This window comes from Phaenicophaeus curvirostris, chromosome 8 (genome assembly GCF_032191515.1).
Source record: "Phaenicophaeus curvirostris isolate KB17595 chromosome 8, BPBGC_Pcur_1.0, whole genome shotgun sequence".
Classification (NCBI taxonomy): Eukaryota; Metazoa; Chordata; class Aves; order Cuculiformes; family Cuculidae; genus Phaenicophaeus; species Phaenicophaeus curvirostris.
The window spans coordinates 21650718-21669302 of record NC_091399.1 but is presented as its reverse complement, the minus strand read 5'-3'; the positions used below and the strand labels follow the sequence as shown (position 1 = coordinate 21669302).

The following is an 18585-nucleotide window of genomic DNA, read 5'->3' as shown; positions in this document are numbered from 1 at the left end:
GGCTCGGAGCAGTGGCATTAGCTGAACTGACAGAGAAGCCGGCAGATGGCCCACCGCGGAGGGCACGGCACACAGGCGAAGCGCAAGACAATCTGCCCTGGGGAGGGTTGGGCTTGGGACCCATTACAGCAACAATTTACAGCAGAAGATCAGAAAATCAAAATGTACTGTTAGAAAAATAACTGTTGGGGTTCTCAGTTGCTCCTATTTGCTACTGGTTGGTATGAGATTTATATGTAAGGCTTTAAGCTTTGTTCTGCAAAATGCTGGGAAGGACGTGTGGGTGGCGTTTGCCTCGTACAAACAGGCTGGCTATACAGATGTAGACAGCGTGGTCCGGAGCACAAAGAAAGCGCTCCTTAATAAAAGAGGAATTCTGCTGGTGCTTTATCCAACAGGGCAGCTAAAGGAGCGCAGCTGGAGGTGCCCAGGAATGCTGAGCCAAGATGGGCACGAATCTCATCAGGCAAAAGCCGCTCAGAACCATTGGGTGCCCAGCACCGTCACCTCAGGTCTGACAGCAGATCTGTATCCGGCATCAGGAGGCGGCACTCCCAGACTCCATAGGCTTTGCAAAAGGTTGTATCATTTAGAAGCTACCTAGGTAGCTTTAGATGTATAAAGCACAAGTAGGCTTAGTGTAAAAATGAGTTCTATGGTTTGTACAAGAAATATGGCAAGGCCTGGCCAAACACCTGCGTCAAATCAGGGTTCCATCCTTGCTCCTTCTGATGTGCTGGATGACTGCAATCATCTTGGGAATGCTGTGCTGAACCTGCTGCTGGGTTTCCATCAGCCCTTCTTTAGAGCCAAGCGGAAGCTTGTGGCCAACTCCAGGATTTCCAGCCTTGGTTTTCCAGTTTTCCTTAACAGATGTTTTCTACCAGGTCATTCTGGTTACTGGTTTATTAGGGAATTTGATGACTACTGTGATATGAACCACATCAGTCGCTTTGCTTCTGCCAAACTTCCTAACTGGGTCACTGGTTTACTGAGGTGCACTTCAGGGAAAATCCTGCTGCAGCCGGCCTGAGAGCGAGAAGCTGCAAAGGCTCCTTCTCCACAGTCTGATGCATAACAAATCAGCTGTATGCTAATCCTGGGGTCTGAGCATGAACGGAAGGCTCAGGCTTCGCAGGCATGATTCATATAATCCTGCCGGAGGGTGCAGAGGTTGGTGTCTTCACTGAATCATCAGCTTCTGGCATTGTTTCTTCTCTCCTTGCCTAAACAGCCAAGTACCTTTTTCCCCAGCAGCTTGATAAAGCTCCTGACCTTAGTTTGTAGGGCCCTCACTGAGACAACGACCAGTGGTGGTAAGAGGAAGACGGGCAGCTTGGAGGTGTTATCTTTAATAGTAAAAAATAAATTCAGGTGATGGTTTTGAGTCTTATTAAAGTTTTCAGATGCCTGAAAAGCAGTAACGGGCAGTTACTTAGAAAGTTATTTCTAATGCTTAAGGGTTTAATTTGATTTATTTAAAAATAAAATTTTTGAGCTGGTTGAAACCAGCATTAATTCTGCTTCTGCCTTCAGCGCCCGTATTTGCCAGTCTGAATTTAGAACGAGTAGGAGCATCTGGCGCGTTACCGACAGGCGCTGCCCGCAGGCCGCGGCCCGGGGGCGCGGAGCCGAGCGGTCCCGCCCGCGCACACGGTATCGGCGGGGGGATCAGCTCGGGAATGACCCACCGGGGGGGAAGGCGTGTCCGGGCCCTGACCCGGCTGAGGGACGGAGCCCGAGGCGCTTCGCGGAGGCTCCGGCCCCCCAGACGCCGCGGGTCTCCGCCACGTCCAGGTAAAGGGCGCGCGGGCGCCGCCCCGAGGGGCCGCGGGGGCGAGGGGGCGGGGGCCTCGCAGCGCCGGGACCCGCCGGAGCCCCGGGGCGGCGCCCAGCGGCCGCAAGCCGACAGTTTATCTAACGGGCGGGATAAGCTGTAAACGCGTTGGTGCCGGAGCTCTGAATTTGTCATGTTCCTCTTCTATTTCCTTAGAGAACAACACCTGTTCTCCGCGACGGCCCGCGATGACGGGCCCTGGGGCGCGGGGCGGGGCGCGGGGCGGTGCTGGGGCGGCGCTGCCGGCGGAGCCCCCGCCCCCGCGGAGCCGGCGCCGCCCCCGGGCCGGGGCTGCGGAGCGGGGCGGGCGGCGATGCCGGCGGCGGCGGCGCGGGCGCTGCGGGCGGCGCGGGCGCTGCTGTTCTGGGCGCTGGTGTACGGGTACTGCGCGCTCTGCGCCGCGCTGGCCGCGCTGCGCCTGCTCGGCAGCCTGGGCCGCGGCCCCGGCTCGGCCCTGCGCCGCCCGGCCCGGGACTGCGCGCCCGCCTGCCTGCACGACCCCTCGCTCGGCACGCACTGCTACGTGCGCATCAAGGTGAGTCTCGCCGGGCCCTCCGCCCGCCCGCCCGCCTGCCTGCGCGGGGGCACCCGACCGGCCGCTCCGCTCTACGGGAGCGTGCATCGCGCTGGGTGCCCTGCCCTGCTCCCCGCGGTACCGGTGCCCTGCTCTGCCCGGCTCTGCCCTGCGGAGATGCGATACCGGGTGCCCTGCTCCGCTCTGCCCTCCGCGGCTGCACGGCTGCCCGGTACCGGCTGCCCGGCTCTGCCCCGGCCGCTCTGCCCCCGGCTCTGCCCGCGTGGGCACCGAGCGCGCTCCCCTCTGTACACGTGTCTGTCCAGTTCGTGCACTAACACCGGGATCTGGTGGGACGTGGAGGCTGGAACCCGATGGGCTTTAGAGTCCCTTCGAACCCAAACCGTTCCACGATTCTGTAAGCGCCCAAGGTTGTGCTGGTAAAGCCACCGGTCAGTGTCTGTGCGGGTCTCTGATCTCTGGCGGGTGGTTTGCCCTCCACCAGACACTCTCAGTGACGCTGTAACTACTTGGTTTCTATTGTAATTACGGATGAGCAAAGAATGCACTGCAAATTTTGCCAAGTGTCACTTTTAGCAAAACAGGCACAAAGATTCGGTGACAGGACAAAAAGAAATGGCCTCAAGTTGCACCAGGACAAGTTCAGGTGCTGGGAGAAACGTCTTTACAGACAGAGCGGTGAAGCCCCAGCAGAGGCTGCCCCGGAGCCTCCATCCCTGGGGGGGTTCAAGGAACACGTGGGGACGCGGTTCAGTCGGCACAGGGGAGTTGGGGTGACGGCTGGACTGGATAAGCTGAGAGGTCTTTTCCAACCCCAGTGATTCTGCGATTCTATGACTCCACGGTCTCTGTTCTGAGGGGTCTGTGCGGATGATTTTACACCAGGCAACGCCAGTATAAATTACCGACCTTCCCAGTTCCTCATGGTTTGCTTGGGGTTATTTCTGTCATGAGGAGGCCCTTGCCTGCTTTTGTACTCATGTGGCACATTCTCTTTTCTGGTAGCACCAATCAGCAAATGAAAGGGAGTGTGGGGCGGTGAGGGCTGTGATGGCTGCAGAAGAGCACGGGGGGAAATCAGTTGCTGTCAGTGTGACAGTGTGACTCGTTTCAGGAAAGCCAAAACCCTCCTGCTGCTGGGTTACAGCAGCCTCACAGGTTACTTTCCAAATGCCCGTATCCTACAGAGCTGTGCAGGTTTCAAAAGAAGAAAAACTGTTTCAGAAAAGATGGCAACACCCTGTGTGTGATTTGGGGTTGGAGGCAGTTGAGAGAAAGGAGCAACTGAAAAGGTAGAGGGCTTCGACTGGGATATGTGACATTTAAACTGCTGCTGTGCAAGTGGTGAATGAATTTGTCTGAGTAAAGTGGATTTCCTTAAAAGCAATAGAGAGATTAAAATAAAAACACGGAGGGTAAACCCCTAGAGGATACTAATTGAAAACAACAGGATGGAGGGAGGCTTACCCACTGCTCACGAAATTGAGAGGAGAAACTGGAAGGAAACGGAGAAACCTGCACTTTTTTAAATATAAAAGGGTCAAATGCAGAGTGAAACGCAGAACAGTGAAGGTGGTGTAATGGCCCTAAGACTTGCTGTGACAAGACCCTTAAGGACTTAGAAATGCACGGATGCTTTTACCTCTGGGGACTTCAACTTCATTGGCAGAGGAGAAGTATCAGTGTAATTTTGAGCAGAACTGAGCAAAAAGTCCCTGTTATATCCACAGTGAGTACAGAAACCCCATATGTTGCCTTTTCGGAGCCCTTTCAAGAATTAAGACGTCAGTTACAAGTGCTGTAGCTGGCTGGTGACTTAGCAGTGCCAAGGTAGGAAAATAGGAAGCAAGGAAATAGGAAGCATCTCTGGCAAGAAAATGTTTTCTCTCTGCATTTCTGATTCCTGGTGTGATAGAGGCTCTTGGTGTGCAGCAACGGGTTTTTTCCTCCCTCTTTAAAATAGCAGAGGCAGTGCAGGTGCTGACATTTGTTCAGGAGCTGTACAGCCTTTCTCCTGCAGTTCCCTTCACATGACTTCTGAACAGCGCGTAATGTTGTGTGAGCTCTTTCCCAACTTCTGTATCCGCTCCCGTGCCAGCATTCGGCAAACCCTCTAGGTCATCATTTCAGCTTATTTCAGTCCCATTGGCTTGACCTTGAGTTCCTCTCGGCTTGGGTACTTCCATTTATTTCAGAGGCATTCCAGAGTTCAGCCCCTGCACCGACAGTAACCGGCCTGCTGCTAATTCTCATCAGACCTGTTTTATTAAAAGGCGCCTCGGTGACCACAGGCAGGGCAGAAAGAACATCAGAACATTGAGGCTTTGTTTTCTGAAGCGCCTGAAACCTTGCCTAGTAAAACTAAGCAAAATCCACTTGCTTTCTAGATGCTTACTGGTGATTGCTTTTGGTTCTTAAGAACCCGTGCAGCCCTTTCTTGTGCCAAAATGCAAAAGGGATGGGTTTCGAGAGCTGCATAATCTTACAAACTAACTGGAATACGGAAAGTGCTTTTAAAGTATTCTGTGTTGTAGCGTCTTTCCCTAAGGCACGTGGCTGGTGTCCATGTGAAAGCTCGGTGCTGGCTTGGACCATGATCTGCGTCTCCTCGTCTCCGTGCCAGGCTGTGCTCTTTCGGGAAGGCGAGCATGCAGGTGGCTGGGCTGGCAGAGAGTCAGCGTCACCTGGCACGTACCAAGGATGGGGCTTCGCTGGAAGATGCTGTCACAGCTGGGGTGGGGTGCTTGGCATTGCCTTGCTTCTTAGAATATTGTCTGAAACTGTATTCGTTCTCAAACCCCAGCACAGCAGTTCTGTGCAGCAATAAAAACACTCTTCTTTTTCTCTCGTTTTTAGGATTCAGGGTTAAGATTCCACTATGTGGCTGCCGGAGAAAGGGGCAAACCGCTCATGCTGCTGCTTCATGGCTTCCCAGAATTCTGGTAAAACTCCCTACGTGTTTTTTTTTGTATAAAGAAGGCTGTTTATGATACCCAAGAGAGGTCATCTCAGCCTAAGGGTACCCCATGTGGTCTTGTTTGCATATCTACAAGTGTTAAATAATGGCACGAAGCTTTAGTAGGGAACAAACCATTGGAACTGCTTTTAACTGCACATCCACAAAAAAATTCCTGCAGGCTGACACAAACCAACCCATCTTTTTTGCACGTGCAATTCATTTTCCCCAAGTCTATACACTTCAAACTCTGGGAAGAAACTGCTCATTTTTAATGAATTCCTGTTTGGATAATGATTATCCTAATATGGCTAAACTTAGGAATTACAGCAGAGGGTGCTGAACTGAGGATCTGTTATGTGTTAAGTGCACTGTCGATTGCTGTGTTGGTTAAAATACTATACGCTAATTCCTGACTGGGGGAGGGGAAGGAGAACTATGAGTTCTATAGGCTATGGTGCAGCCTAATTTCAGAACGCTACTCAGAGAAAAACGTTCTATTATTAGTTCGTCATAAGATGAATGATGAATCAAACCCAGTCCTAAATATTTGTTTATAACAATGAAAGGCAGTCATGTGTCGAATGATTTAACCAGATTGCTCGGGCTGTCATTGCCAGGTTGAACTAGTGAAGTGTGACATGAACTGAAATAATAATAAAGGGATAGGGGAAGCGGTGATGGCAGTAATTCAGCAAGTGAAACACTGCTTTTCCTTTCTAAACGGGGATACAGAGCTAGGCTCCACTGCTGGAGCTATGTTCTGTCAGCCTGGACTCAGTCGTGCCACCATAAACTGGCCCAGGTGATCCAGAGGTGAGTTCTTCTCCCTACAGATGGTAAAGGCCTCAAGGATGATGGTAAAAAGCCACAGTTCCCTACAAATAAATTTTCAAAGAAGTAGATTATTCTAATAATAAATTGCTATCTACAAGGATTAGAATTGTAAACTGATGAAAAATACAGTTAGACTGGGGGTTTGCATATTCCATGCAAACATGCATACTTTGCATAATGCATATTCTAACACAACGAGACAGCTGAGATGCTGGCTGATTTCACCTGCAGTGATGATAATCTTGCAAAATTTAGCATCTTATATACATATTCCACAGAGACCTGGTGTATTATTTTCAAAAGCAGAAAGCTGTCGTTGCAGCTTAGAATGGCAAGTCATACTTCAGCTGAGAGTTAATGTATTGTATTATCTGACCATTCAAAAGGAACGAACAGGAAACTTATCTAGGTCACCGGGACCACCAATAGCACGTAGTTTCTATAACTGTCCTTAAAAAGAATACAGCACAATATTCCATAAAGTAGTCGCACTACCAGTACTGATGTTGGTTTGTTAATTCAGTCAGCGAGGGGCTTTTAATGCAAGAACAGAGATTGTTCTGAGAGCATGAGGTAAAATAATCACAATTTGAGATATTTAAAGCCGCAACAAATTTCTATCATTTGGCTAGCAAAAAAAAAACAACAAACCCAAGGCTGGCAGGATTCACAGTTACAACTCTTAATCGTAACAAACCCTCTGCCTTGAAGTGTCTCAAGGTTACAAGTAGGACAACTATAGCCAGACAATGGTGACCTTGATGAGTGATTGAGGATGTCTGAAGAGAAAAGATCACAAGAGTATCATGCCACAGAGCCATTAAGTGCCTCAGATGTGCAAGAACCTGAAAGTCAATACCAACGTTGTGCAGAGACAATAATAAAATATTTGAAACTGAGCATAAGGTATTGAGAGAGCTGGGTCCCTGTCAGATACACGAGCTGCTGAATTTTGTACCATCTGCCTTTCAGAAATAACGTGATCAGAAAACCACCAAGTATTTCTCATTTTTGAGCCTGATGAACGTGAAAGCATTCACCAGTGCTGCCCCGTTCTGCTTGCACAGCAGCTGCCCCATAGTGACATTTCATGTGTGGCAAAGGGCTGTCTTTGCACAGGTCAGACGCTGGGTGACGGATGGGCTGTTGTGCAAACAGAAGATGAGGACAGCGAGTAGGCATTTTCTGAAAACAAAAATAGTTTGTTTATGTATTTATTTAAGGACCTTATTGTTTCTTCTTACTGAGGCATACAGGCTAGCTACAGCAGTTACCATGGCAAATTCAACTTCCAAGTCGTTGTGTAATGCCTTTAAAAATGTCATTCCAGGAGATCTCAGCTAAACCTTGTATTTGCACTACATGGCACTGAAATGAAAAGGCTCTGACTGTTCTATTTATATTAATACAAACGTCTATAATTGATGGGTATTACAGCAATATTACCAACGTTCAAAGCCTCTAATAGGCTGGAAGCAAAGCTGAAGTGGAAGATCCAAGGGTCTGATACAGACACGGTTTGAATTAAGGTAGAATTCCGTGCATCACTCAGGATTGCTGGTGATCCAAATGTTATGGATCATTTATCTGAGACGGTTGAAACAAAAGCAGAGATAAAAGCTAGATCCTGGCACAGAGGGATGCAGCCATTACTAGATATGCCTCAAAGGATCATGTTTTTCATAGATCTCTCTATCACAGTAGGCCACGTCTGTCTTGGCACTGGGTATTCTGAAATTCATGTGGCTCAGCCGCAGCTGAAGGGCAGGCAGTTCTTGCAGGGCGAGACCCACCACTTTCCTGTTATTTTTGCCTTATCACACACATATGGCCACTCCACACCACTGCAGAATGGGGAATCGCCCAGGCCTTTGCCTGAGTTCTTAATTCTCTCTGTCTTTTAAAGTGTGTGATTTTATCACTCTTTTTCCATAGAAACACAAGCAATGAAATACTTTGTGTAGCACTGGTGTGTGAAGAGATTGTTCTGGAATAACTCTGGTAGGATAGACACAGCGGGAAGCATGCATCATATAAATCATGTGAACTTCACCAAGTTCATTTGTTATTCATTATATTTCTTTCTCTGGTTTATTCAGTGTATGAATTACCTGGCATTCCTTTCTGAAAAGAAAAAAACAAACCAAAACACAACGTGCCTTGAGGCACACTTCCCTGCTCCAACAAACTGTGCTGTGAGCCGGCCAGGGGGAGGAGAAAGCGTTTCCGACCTTGCTTTTGTGATGAGACTACAGCTCCAAGGATGAAATGGAATAGTCCTATGTGCAGGTTCATGCAGGTTCATGCCTGCTGCCTCTTCAGACTCCCTGAAACCCCCAGGCCCCAGTCATGCCCCTTTCTGGCGCTGTGCCTCCTCACTGGGGAGTTCCCCGAGGGAACCCAAAGCTACCACAGCCACAAAGGGCCATCAGCGCGCACAGACAGAAAAAAATACCTCCTTGCAAACACAGCTGTGTTCGTTTACACTCAGCTAATGGGACCAAAAGTGTTGTGTTCATTCTGGTATCATACCGCTTGACCTTCTAACTCCAACTTTTTTCTCCCCTTTGTTAGGTATTCCTGGCGCCATCAGCTGCGGGAATTTAAAAGTGAATATCGAGTGGTGGCCCTGGATTTGAGAGGTTATGGAGAAACAGATGCTCCTTCTCACAAAGAAAACTACAAGTTAGATTGCTTGATAACAGATATAAAGGACATCTTGGAATCTCTAGGTGCGTCAATAGAAGACAAACAGCTTGGATCATAGACTACTTGATTTTCTGGGAAAATGCCCGTAACGATCCAGCAGTAATAGTTTTTTTAAAAACTGTGTCCTCTTTACTATAGACACACTGCAGATTTGTGTAGATCTAAAGCTAAGGACACTCATATTTTATGGGCTATTGTCAATATTAATGAAAAAGGTCTGTTTTCCAGTTCTGATGTGCAAGTCAGTATAAACAATATCTAAGGACAGTTTTCCCTTATGAGTTAAAAAAAATACTTTTCCTCTGTGCTGTGAAATCCAACAGTATAAACCTATGCTCTTTTTCCCTAAGAAGGGCTTCGCTTACTCCCAACCGTTACACTTATTGATCATGCTATAAACTAGGAGTCTCATAGCACTTGCAGACCAAAGGATTGAAATCAAGTGACATTTTTCTCGCACAAACAAGACAGAATAAATATTGTGGGCTTTACAAAGATGGTGGCAGTACATCTGCCGTGTTTAAAAAAATAAAGCCCAAAATACTCCTCCTGCCACAGTAGTCGGTTCTTGAGAGCTGAATCACTGTCTTACACAACAGCGAGAACAGAAGGGGGATTGAGGGGGACGTTGCTCCCTGTGGCAAATGCACAGCGGGAGGGTCTAGAGCTGAGGCAAGTCTGTAACATTTGCCCCTCCAGATGGGTCTGCAGCAGAGTCCTTTGGGCAGGAGATGGGAACGCCGAGAGATGGCTCTTTCTCACCCAGAGCAATAACAAGGCAAGGGGTTAGACAGCTGTTCTCTGAATCATTTCAGTTCCCTGCATGCTCCAGGGACAATGAAAGAACTTGCTGCATTTCACATGAGGAAATAAGTAAAGCAGGGATCCTAATCCTAAGGTTTGAATTCAGGATTTGCTTTGCTTGTGATGGTTGAATATTGTCCAAAGATTGGGCAGGTGGTCCCCACGCTGTGTTTGTGTTTTCTACTCTGTGCTGGTTGTACTAATCTCCATGGTGATGCCTTGGTTATACTTGTGAAGTGCTCTCATCATAATTCAATTTCATAGGGATTTAAAATTCTCCAAGAAAAGTGTTTCTGAGGTTTGTTATCTTTGTTCTAACCCTGAGTTAAAATTCTTTTGGAGAACTTGATTATATCAGAAGTGCTCAAAAAACTTTCTGTTTAGAAGGGGTTATCAGGTGCTTTGACAGCTGTGTCCAAATTTATATTGGAACTCTAAACAGTGTGGCTTTTATACATTCCGTTTGCGTCGAATGTGCCCAGCACTGTGGTCCTTGGTGAGGAGTGTGATGCTATCAGATACAACATTATTGGATGCTGGCAGTGGTTAAGGGATGAATGGTTAGGCTTGCAGAAACCAGCCATGATTTTTCTCCCCTTTTTTAAATTACCATTTTTATCGATGGAAGAACAAGTACATGAATGCCAAGAACTTTCAAAATTGCCAACAAAATAGCATATGGAGAAAAGCTACAGGCCCACTCAGGATATAACCGCGTGTATTTATGTACGTGTATATAGATATATATGGCTGTTAAGTATAACGCCCACTTTTTGCATAGTGATGGTGTTCAGTGCTTAGATACCCTCCCATGTTCAGAGAAATTAGGATTAGGTTTGTTCAGGATGTTGCTTAGTCCCTCTGTCTGGAGATTCAGACTCCCTAAACACAATAAACATACGCGTATTCTAATGACTGCGAGGTGAATTGTGTGTCAGAGCCAGCAGTGGCCGGGATGTGAACAGGGTTGCCCTTTGGATACAGAGTGACTTGAGTTTGACATTGAGGTAGTACAGTTACAGTGTAATTGAAGTCCAATTGAAGAATTTTAATTATTTGTCAATTTTTTAACTGCAATAGCGCACTGTTTTTTCTGGCCATTAGTACTGGAAGCAGTGCAGTTTTAAATAATTCGGTTAATAACTGTTCTGAGCCATGGCTTTAGCTCATTATTTTATTGTGTGTGATAGTTGGTGTGGATGCAATTCCACTGAAATAAGAGCACCAATCTGTGTTTATGTGGTAGGATACAATAAGTGCGTGCTGGTTGGCCACGACTGGGGAGGAATGATCGCCTGGCTAGTGGCTATATGTTTCCCTGAAATGGTGACAAAGCTGATTGTGGTTAACTTCCCTCATCCTTCAGTGTTCACAGGTGAGTTTTACACTAGTCTTCGTTAACACAGAGTACCAGGATTTTTACTAACATTGTGTTTGCTTTGAGGATGCTAAGGAAGAGCCAGCTGCACGTCCCTTTTGCTGGTCAGAAGATAAGTTGCCAGTACTTCGTGCCTCTCTCAGCCTGGACTGTATTTTAGGAAGCAGTACGGTATCGAGTGTTTAACTTTCGGAAATAATGGATTGTACAAAGTGGGAGTGCTTGCAGTCAAACTTACCAATGGCTTTCTTAATCCTTGAAGGTCTACAAACAGAATTTTCATATACCAAAATCTGTTTTCTACCACTTTGGCAGGATAACATTCCATGAACATGGCCATATATTATGTTACACCTAGGTTAGGGCCTCACTGCAGTATTAAATCTGCATAAATCAGCCTCTATAAATGTGAAACAGGCATTAGAATTTAACCTTTATAGAGGTAATAAGTGAGAATTTCTGATCTTATACAGTATTCACTGGGACAGGCTGGCCTTCCCAGGTACTAGGGGTTCAAGAATGTACAAGCACTGAGCTCAAACACGGATTTACATGCACCAGCAAAATGTGTGGTTTGACAGGCTCTGAGCTTGTCTGCTATCGCAGATTACAAAACATTTCATAGGGATTAGATCGACATTCAGTAATTAAAATGGAAGTAATATTTCACTAATGTTCATTTCTTCAATTGCTGACCTTAGCCTATTTCCATTAAAAGCTTACCCCATTTCCCCAAAAAATAGTTAAGAATATTCAGTGCAGATTTTAATTCTCATTTCAGTTGGATGCAAATCTGATCGTAACAGCACCGCAGAGTCAGAAGCACTCACATGTGTATGTTCTCACAGTGTTCTTGGACACCTTTCTAGGCTACTAAAGAACATTTTATCAAGTAATTAAGCCTCACTTACCCACGGAAGGGTCTATTTACCACCACCTGAAGCAGGAGCTTCTTGCAGTATTGTCACTGGAAGCAGGAGCCAAGCTGTATAAAAGACAAATACATTTTATTGTAGTATTTCTTAGTATTTGTTTGCATATTTGTTAAGGTACAAAACCCATTCTGTAGGTTGTTAAAGTCTCCCTGGATCATTTTTCTTCTGCTGTGGATTAAACAAAAATACACAGTTTGTAAGTTGTGCAGAGCAGTGAAGTGACCAGTCTCAATAGTGCATCAAAGAAAGATCTAATGGGTGGTGCAGTTTAAGAATGTATAAGATATGAAAGCTTAATTGATAGCTGACACTTCAATTTACTTTGTTTAAAACCAATTCTTATTCACTGTCAGATTGACTTATTTCAGAGATATCTCCTATGTTGGGAGAACAATGTTGCCTTCCTGAATTTGCATCTGTAAAGGCTGGGTTCTGGACTTTCCTGTACCTGCACACATCCTGTGGTTGCTGTGAGGTAGTGAGATACTTGAGTGTCACCCTTGCAACTCACTAGAGACACAACTAAAACATAAAAAAAAAAAAAAGCTTAACGTGAATCTGGCGATGTCATCTTGTTTTGTTACATGTGCTCTGATGTCCTTAAAAAGTGACGCTTTGTAGTCTTGATGACGGTTCTTGAAATCACAAAGAACTGTTAGAGAAGTTCTGTACTTTACTGAACAGGATTGGTGATGTCTTTAGAATGTGACGGATCGTCATCTACAGATTCCATCACATCTGTGATGAAAGAAATCCTTACAGACTTGTATTTATGTCTTTTATTTCACAGCTGAAAAAAATGCTTTGCATTAGCTATGCAAATGGATCTCTTAGTGAAAACCTCTTGTGTGATTAAACTGCAGTGTCACTGCCCTCACCTAATTTTTGGCAGGTGTCTGGTTTGCTGACTCTTTCTATTAACAAATATAAGAGAAGTACGTTTTAATGGCCACATCATATGCTTACTCTCGAAACAATAACCATCTTTTGTCACATAGCATGCTCTAATGTAATACCTTTAAAACATTCCTTATGTTTAAAAAAAAAGCAGTATTAACAGTGGTTTTGTTTGAGTCATCAGTTTTCATTTTTAATTCATGGACATTTTTGTTTCAGAATACATCCTACGACATCCATCACAATTGATTAAATCTGGTTACTACTTCTTTTTCCAAATGCCATGGTTTCCTGAGTTCATGTTTACAGTAAATGATTTCAAGGTGAGCAGAACGAGTGCTCTTGTTTATATGTTTAAACTGTGAGTGATGGAGGAATTGCCACCTATGCTTATCCCTCCTGATGTAATGATAATTACTGGGAAAAAATGCAGAGCTTCCTGATTTTTCTTTGCAAGCTTCATGTATTTGCGTAACGTAGGATACAAGTGCATCGAGTCTCTGAAATGAACCCTTGCTTTTGTATTTCTGGGAGTTGTTCAGGTACACACTTTTCATCCCCAGCCCTGCAGTGCATTCCTGTACCTGGAGAGTCAGCTGGTTTACTTGTGCCCATGCCAGCAGGACACATTCAGTGCCTGCAGAGCTCCCACTGGCTGATTTGAGGCTCCCATGTGCAGTGGCACATCCTCTCATCCCTCGGAGCCTGCTGCAGGGCAGGCAGCCTGCGAGTCCAGGCATCGCATTCAACCAGGCGATTAATTCTGCGTGAGGAGCCAACAAGGCCAACACCTTGTATGACCTTAAAACCAAGTACAAGCGGGCAGAAAGGGAAAAAGCAGCCGCAGGCATGGATTCTCCAACATGCGTATCTGCCTCCAGCGCTGCACGCCCACAGGACAGCAGGCTGGGGTTCAGATCCATCCTCCCTCCTGCCCTCCCAGCTGCAGCGTCCCTCCCAAAGCCAAGCCTGCGCCCGCACTAGCCTTTGCCTGTCACGGGTCAGGGTGCAGGACTGAGGAACTTGGCAGTGCTGGTATTTGCCTGCTCCCGAGAATTCTGAAGTTATAACAGAAATAAGCTCCCTGTGTGCTTTGCACAGAGCTCCCTAAAAGAGAATTTTAGCCATTAATTGTACTCTGAACAATGTGTAAATGCATTTTAGAGAGATGTGTCCTGTTGAAGGAGAGAAATCACATTTTCTAGCTATCTTACGTGGTGGCTTTATTCTTCCTTTGTAGGTTCTGAGAAGTTTATTTACCAGCCAGGCCACTGGAATTGGGAGGAAAGGCTGCAGGTTAACAGCAGAGGATATCGAAGCCTATCTCTATGTCTTTTCACAACCTGGAGCACTCACTGGACCCATTAACCATTACAGAAATATTTTCAGGTGAGCGTAACCTTCTGAAACAAGGTAAAACGTTCTGGAGACCCCTGAAGGCCAAACATGTTATTGCATCTTCTGCTAAAGGAGGAGGAAAAAGCCACTCCTGCTTCCAGAGTCCCAGCAGGTAACAAATACATTCAGTGCCAAGCAGTGGGATGCTCAGTGAATTGGATGAGGTACCCACACACCCACCAGTGAAACCGACAGGAAAATCTGTTTCAGTCCAGGAGAGGAGAGCCCCTTCCTCCTTCCCAGAGCCCGTGGAAAAAAAAAAAATCTATCTCTCAATAATACTGACAAAATTAATTCGTCACAGGTCATATTATCTAATAATAAGCTTAAAGAGCTTTTTATTAGATAATTCTGCTAGACAATGTGCCAAGTAAGGTTGCCTCACTTTTCCTTGTAACTTTACAAAACCATGTCTGACTTTAATTTCATTGTGTTTAGGCTGTTTTTTCTACAAAAAGGTGGGGTAGGTTTTTTTGTGACTCGGCCTAAAACTGCCCCCAGCTCAGTTTTCCTTTTGGCCTGCATTGGTCTCCCCAGACTCACTGGCAGCAGCGCACACGTATAGCAGCTAAAACTGAGAGATGGTGTCATAGCAGGGAATGGTTTTGCAAGCTTAATATTTACTTTGTTAACTTGAGCAGTTTCCTGATGATGTTAACTTTCCTGGAAGGAGACGAACACCCCCTTTATCTACCAAAAATGTAATAGAAGGGGCCGGAAGCTCTTGAACTCTGCGTATCCTCTACTTAGAAGTTGTAGCCTTTCCTTGAAGGACTTTACCCAGAAGAGCACATGGAACTTCTTTCCTTTACTGCCTCCAGTCTTCAACGAATGCTTCTCTAGCACAAGATTAGCTTCCCAATATTCCTTAAAAATGGTAGTTCTCTCCCTTCCCTGAAGTCAGACAGGAGATGTTTAAAGCTGATTAACTCCTCATTTCTCTGGTCCAAATTTAGCGTCACCTTTACTGCTTTCTCTGTGCCCTCCATGCTGTCACTGTGAGCAGGGGAATCCTGGGAGGAAAACTGAGAGGTGCTGGCTTGTGCAGGCTGAGAGACAAAACTGCAGTGAGGGAGTAGAGAGATAGTGTATTTCCTTCTAAACAAGATAACACTGAGCACAGACAGCCGTGGGGAATTACTGAGATGGCTGTGCTGGTAACAGTGTGCTTATTTAAAGCTCTGCAGAATGGAGAGGACATCAGCTGGGATGTCCAAGGGCGATGGGGAGCTGCAGGAGCCCGTGGGGAAGGGCTAATGAGGAGCTGGAGAGTGCCCTGAGACTGGTTTGTTACGTTTGCCACAGCACCTCGCATCAGTGAGCGTGCACATTGACCAGATGCTTCTCTGACAATAACAGTGAAATATCTGCAACAGCTGAATTGCTATGGGATTCAGATGAGAGGAATGTAAGAGTTGCTGGTGTTTAAACTACTGATTCAGGCTCAAAAAAAGCTTAGTATCAGTTATTCATCAGAAAGTTTCCTTACAGTTATTAATTTCTCTGTTTGCACATGTGTTTGTGCATTGTTTGTTTTATTTTTCTAATGGAAGTATCCCTGTACTGAATTCAGAGAACATCATTGCAGGTGCTACCAGCCACAACGTGGCAGGCTTTGAACAAGAAGGAAAAGACAGGTCTTCAACTCATTCAGTTTTTGACACCAATTCTGCTGGTCACAACTTATGGGATATGAATCATTAAATATTAAAACTGGATTGACATTTTCCCTTCCTCTCATTTAGGCCAATAAGCAGCACTTAGACACTGTTGACTTGTGTTCACCGTAACTGCCAGTGGGCTGGCACTGGTGCCCTACATGTTAAAGCTTTCCAACTCATTACCATCCACTTGGACCTTCAGTCTTCAGAGCTAAATTTTTCTGGGAAGTTATTTCAAAAGAGGTGATTGAAATCCCCTACTCCTATCTATCAACAACACACCCTTGCATAAACGGCACGCCAAGCGTTTGGCCCCTTCACTAGACTTTAGATACAAACAGTTGAAATAAAAATCATAAAGTTTTCTCTATCACACTTGGTTAAGAGAGATAGGTAAGCAGTAAAACTTAAATTTCTTGCGATGCACCATTTTTTAGGAAAAGGGATTAGTTCTCTTCCAGCAGTTCAGCAGCACTTCAGTGTCTGTTAATAGAACTGGTTGGCTCACAGTGCTCTGTAAAGGCTCGAGTCTGGTCTTCAGAAACGTAAACTTCACGAGTGGGTCTTCCCTTTCTAGCTGTGAAATCTGTGTATTAATCCATGTTTAAGGAGATTTCTAGAAACTTCAAGCATGATGTAATGTGCCCTATTCCAGACTGACAAGAAATACACTGTAGCTCTTAGGTGATGAAAAATCGCAGGTTGTTTGTGCAGTGTGTATAAAAAAAAATTAGAGTTCTCCTAAGTGAGGGTACAAATTAATTTCAGACATTGAGGTTCTATACAATATCTTTTTCTACAGCTATTTTTATTTCTAGCTGTACTACGTGATATTTAGTTTTGAGTAGGTCTGAAACTCTCTAGCTGGCATCTTCCATAGTGTCCAAAACCAGCAGCCTGCCGTTTCCTAGACAACCATATTTTGGTAAAGCAGTTTGGCTACTCGGGTAGCTGCATGCTTTGAACACGGTGGTCTAAGTGTGATTCAAAGCATCCTGTGTTATTAAAACCTACTTGCAGTAAACAGCGTGGGTTCAGAGATTTGCTGTAGCATTCCTCAACCAAAGGAAAGCCACTGACCTGCAAAATCCTGTCCCTGTCATTTCTCATTCACTTTTACGGAGATCCTGGGGCTCCTGAGCTGTGCCCCAAACCAAAGCATCATTCGTATTCCGAAAACAAGACCTCTGTTGCAATCAGCTGCTGCTGACAAACATACTCCAGGAAAAGTATCTTCTAACAGTTTTAGCATCCTTAAAAACAGTTAAAGGACCGTGAGTCACAAGAGTGTTTTCTTGATGTGGTAGAAGGTATCTTGGAACCTGGGAATCTTGCAAGGAGATTCATAGTGTGTGTTTCAAAAGTGAAGTTGACTGTAATCTGTCTTAGTGATTTTTGTAGGAAAAGACCTAACTGTGTGCATTTTCCTTTCAAAGCTGCCTGCCTCTGCAGCACCATGAAGTCACCATGCCAACCCTGCTTTTATGGGGAGAAAGAGATGCATTTATGGAGGTTGAGATGGCAGAAATGACCCGGATTTATGTTAAAAATCATTTCCGATTAACTATTCTGTCTGAAGCCAGTCACTGGCTGCAGCAGGATCAGCCTGACATAGTGAACAAGTTGATATGGACCTTTCTAAAGGAAGAGCCAACAAGAAAAAGAGAGTGACTGTACGTGTTTTAAGGCGTCTACGTAAAAGCTCTTCATATTTAAAAACTGTTACCAGGGCCACGTTTCCAGCCTGCCTTCTGTTTTGAGCTCTGTTAGAGAAAGGTGTTTTCGATGTACTGTACGTTTGGACACTGATGTTACTGCTAAAAGAAGAAGTGGGTGCGAGAATATATGATATCAACATTGTTTTTACCTGTACATTTGTATTTTGCACATAAAAACACCTGCCTTAAGATAAATATGTATTTGTACAGAAAGAAAATTGTGGAAAAGTTGCTTGGTTTTGTTTTCTCCCTTGCTTTACAGTTTTAATGTGTGGTGCCTTTTACAAATTTATAATGAGACAATGAAGTGGTGCCATGCTGAAGAAAGTCCTGAGTTTTCATTGTAGATTCACCTGAATTTTTTTAATGTATTTTACCATTGAACAGTAACTAACTCTTTTTATTATCTATATTTTAGCATACTGAATGACTGAAAAATTTGAACACGTTTCTAGTTTTCAAGTGAGTAACAATTTTGTTGTATTGCAGAATGCAGCTGCTTTGTGCAATGTGTTTTCCTTTCTTGATAAAAAATGGGAAACCTGTACCCTCAACTGAAGAAGAATAGAAAATTAAGATACAATGTGCATCAAATCCACCTCTGTCTAATAAAACGCAACTTACACCACTCCCTTTATCTGACTTCTATGGGAGAATTCTTACTGAAGCTAAGAATGAGTTTGAATAGTGAGGTGTGTTCTCTGCACAGCCTCCTTCGTGCTGTGATTGTTGCAGAGTCTTGGGAATAATCATTGTCAGCATCATCCTTCCTATGTCAGCAACCGCTGTTCTTGTTTCTGAGAACTGCCAGGTTCCTGTGTTTATAGGGGAAAGACACACGGTGCTGATGGAAACACGAGGGCAGGATTAAATTGATGCGATGGCAGCTGAGAGGAAAAGCGGACAAAGAAAACAAATGA

The 18585-nt window shown here is 45.1% G+C and overlaps 1 protein-coding gene across 1 annotated transcript; it reads left to right on the top strand.

Moving 5' to 3' along the window:
• The first annotated feature begins 2141 nt into the window (after positions 1–2141).
• EPHX4 (epoxide hydrolase 4) lies at positions 2142–18104 on the top strand. Its single transcript, XM_069862764.1, has 7 exons — positions 2142–2372; positions 5229–5314; positions 8740–8897; positions 10925–11053; positions 13108–13211; positions 14129–14277; positions 17384–18104. The coding sequence occupies exons 1-7, from the start codon at positions 2151–2153 to the stop codon at positions 17616–17618; spliced, it is 1083 nt and encodes a 360-aa protein (XP_069718865.1). The 5' UTR covers positions 2142–2150; the 3' UTR covers positions 17619–18104.
• The last annotated feature ends 481 nt before the right edge of the window (positions 18105–18585 follow it).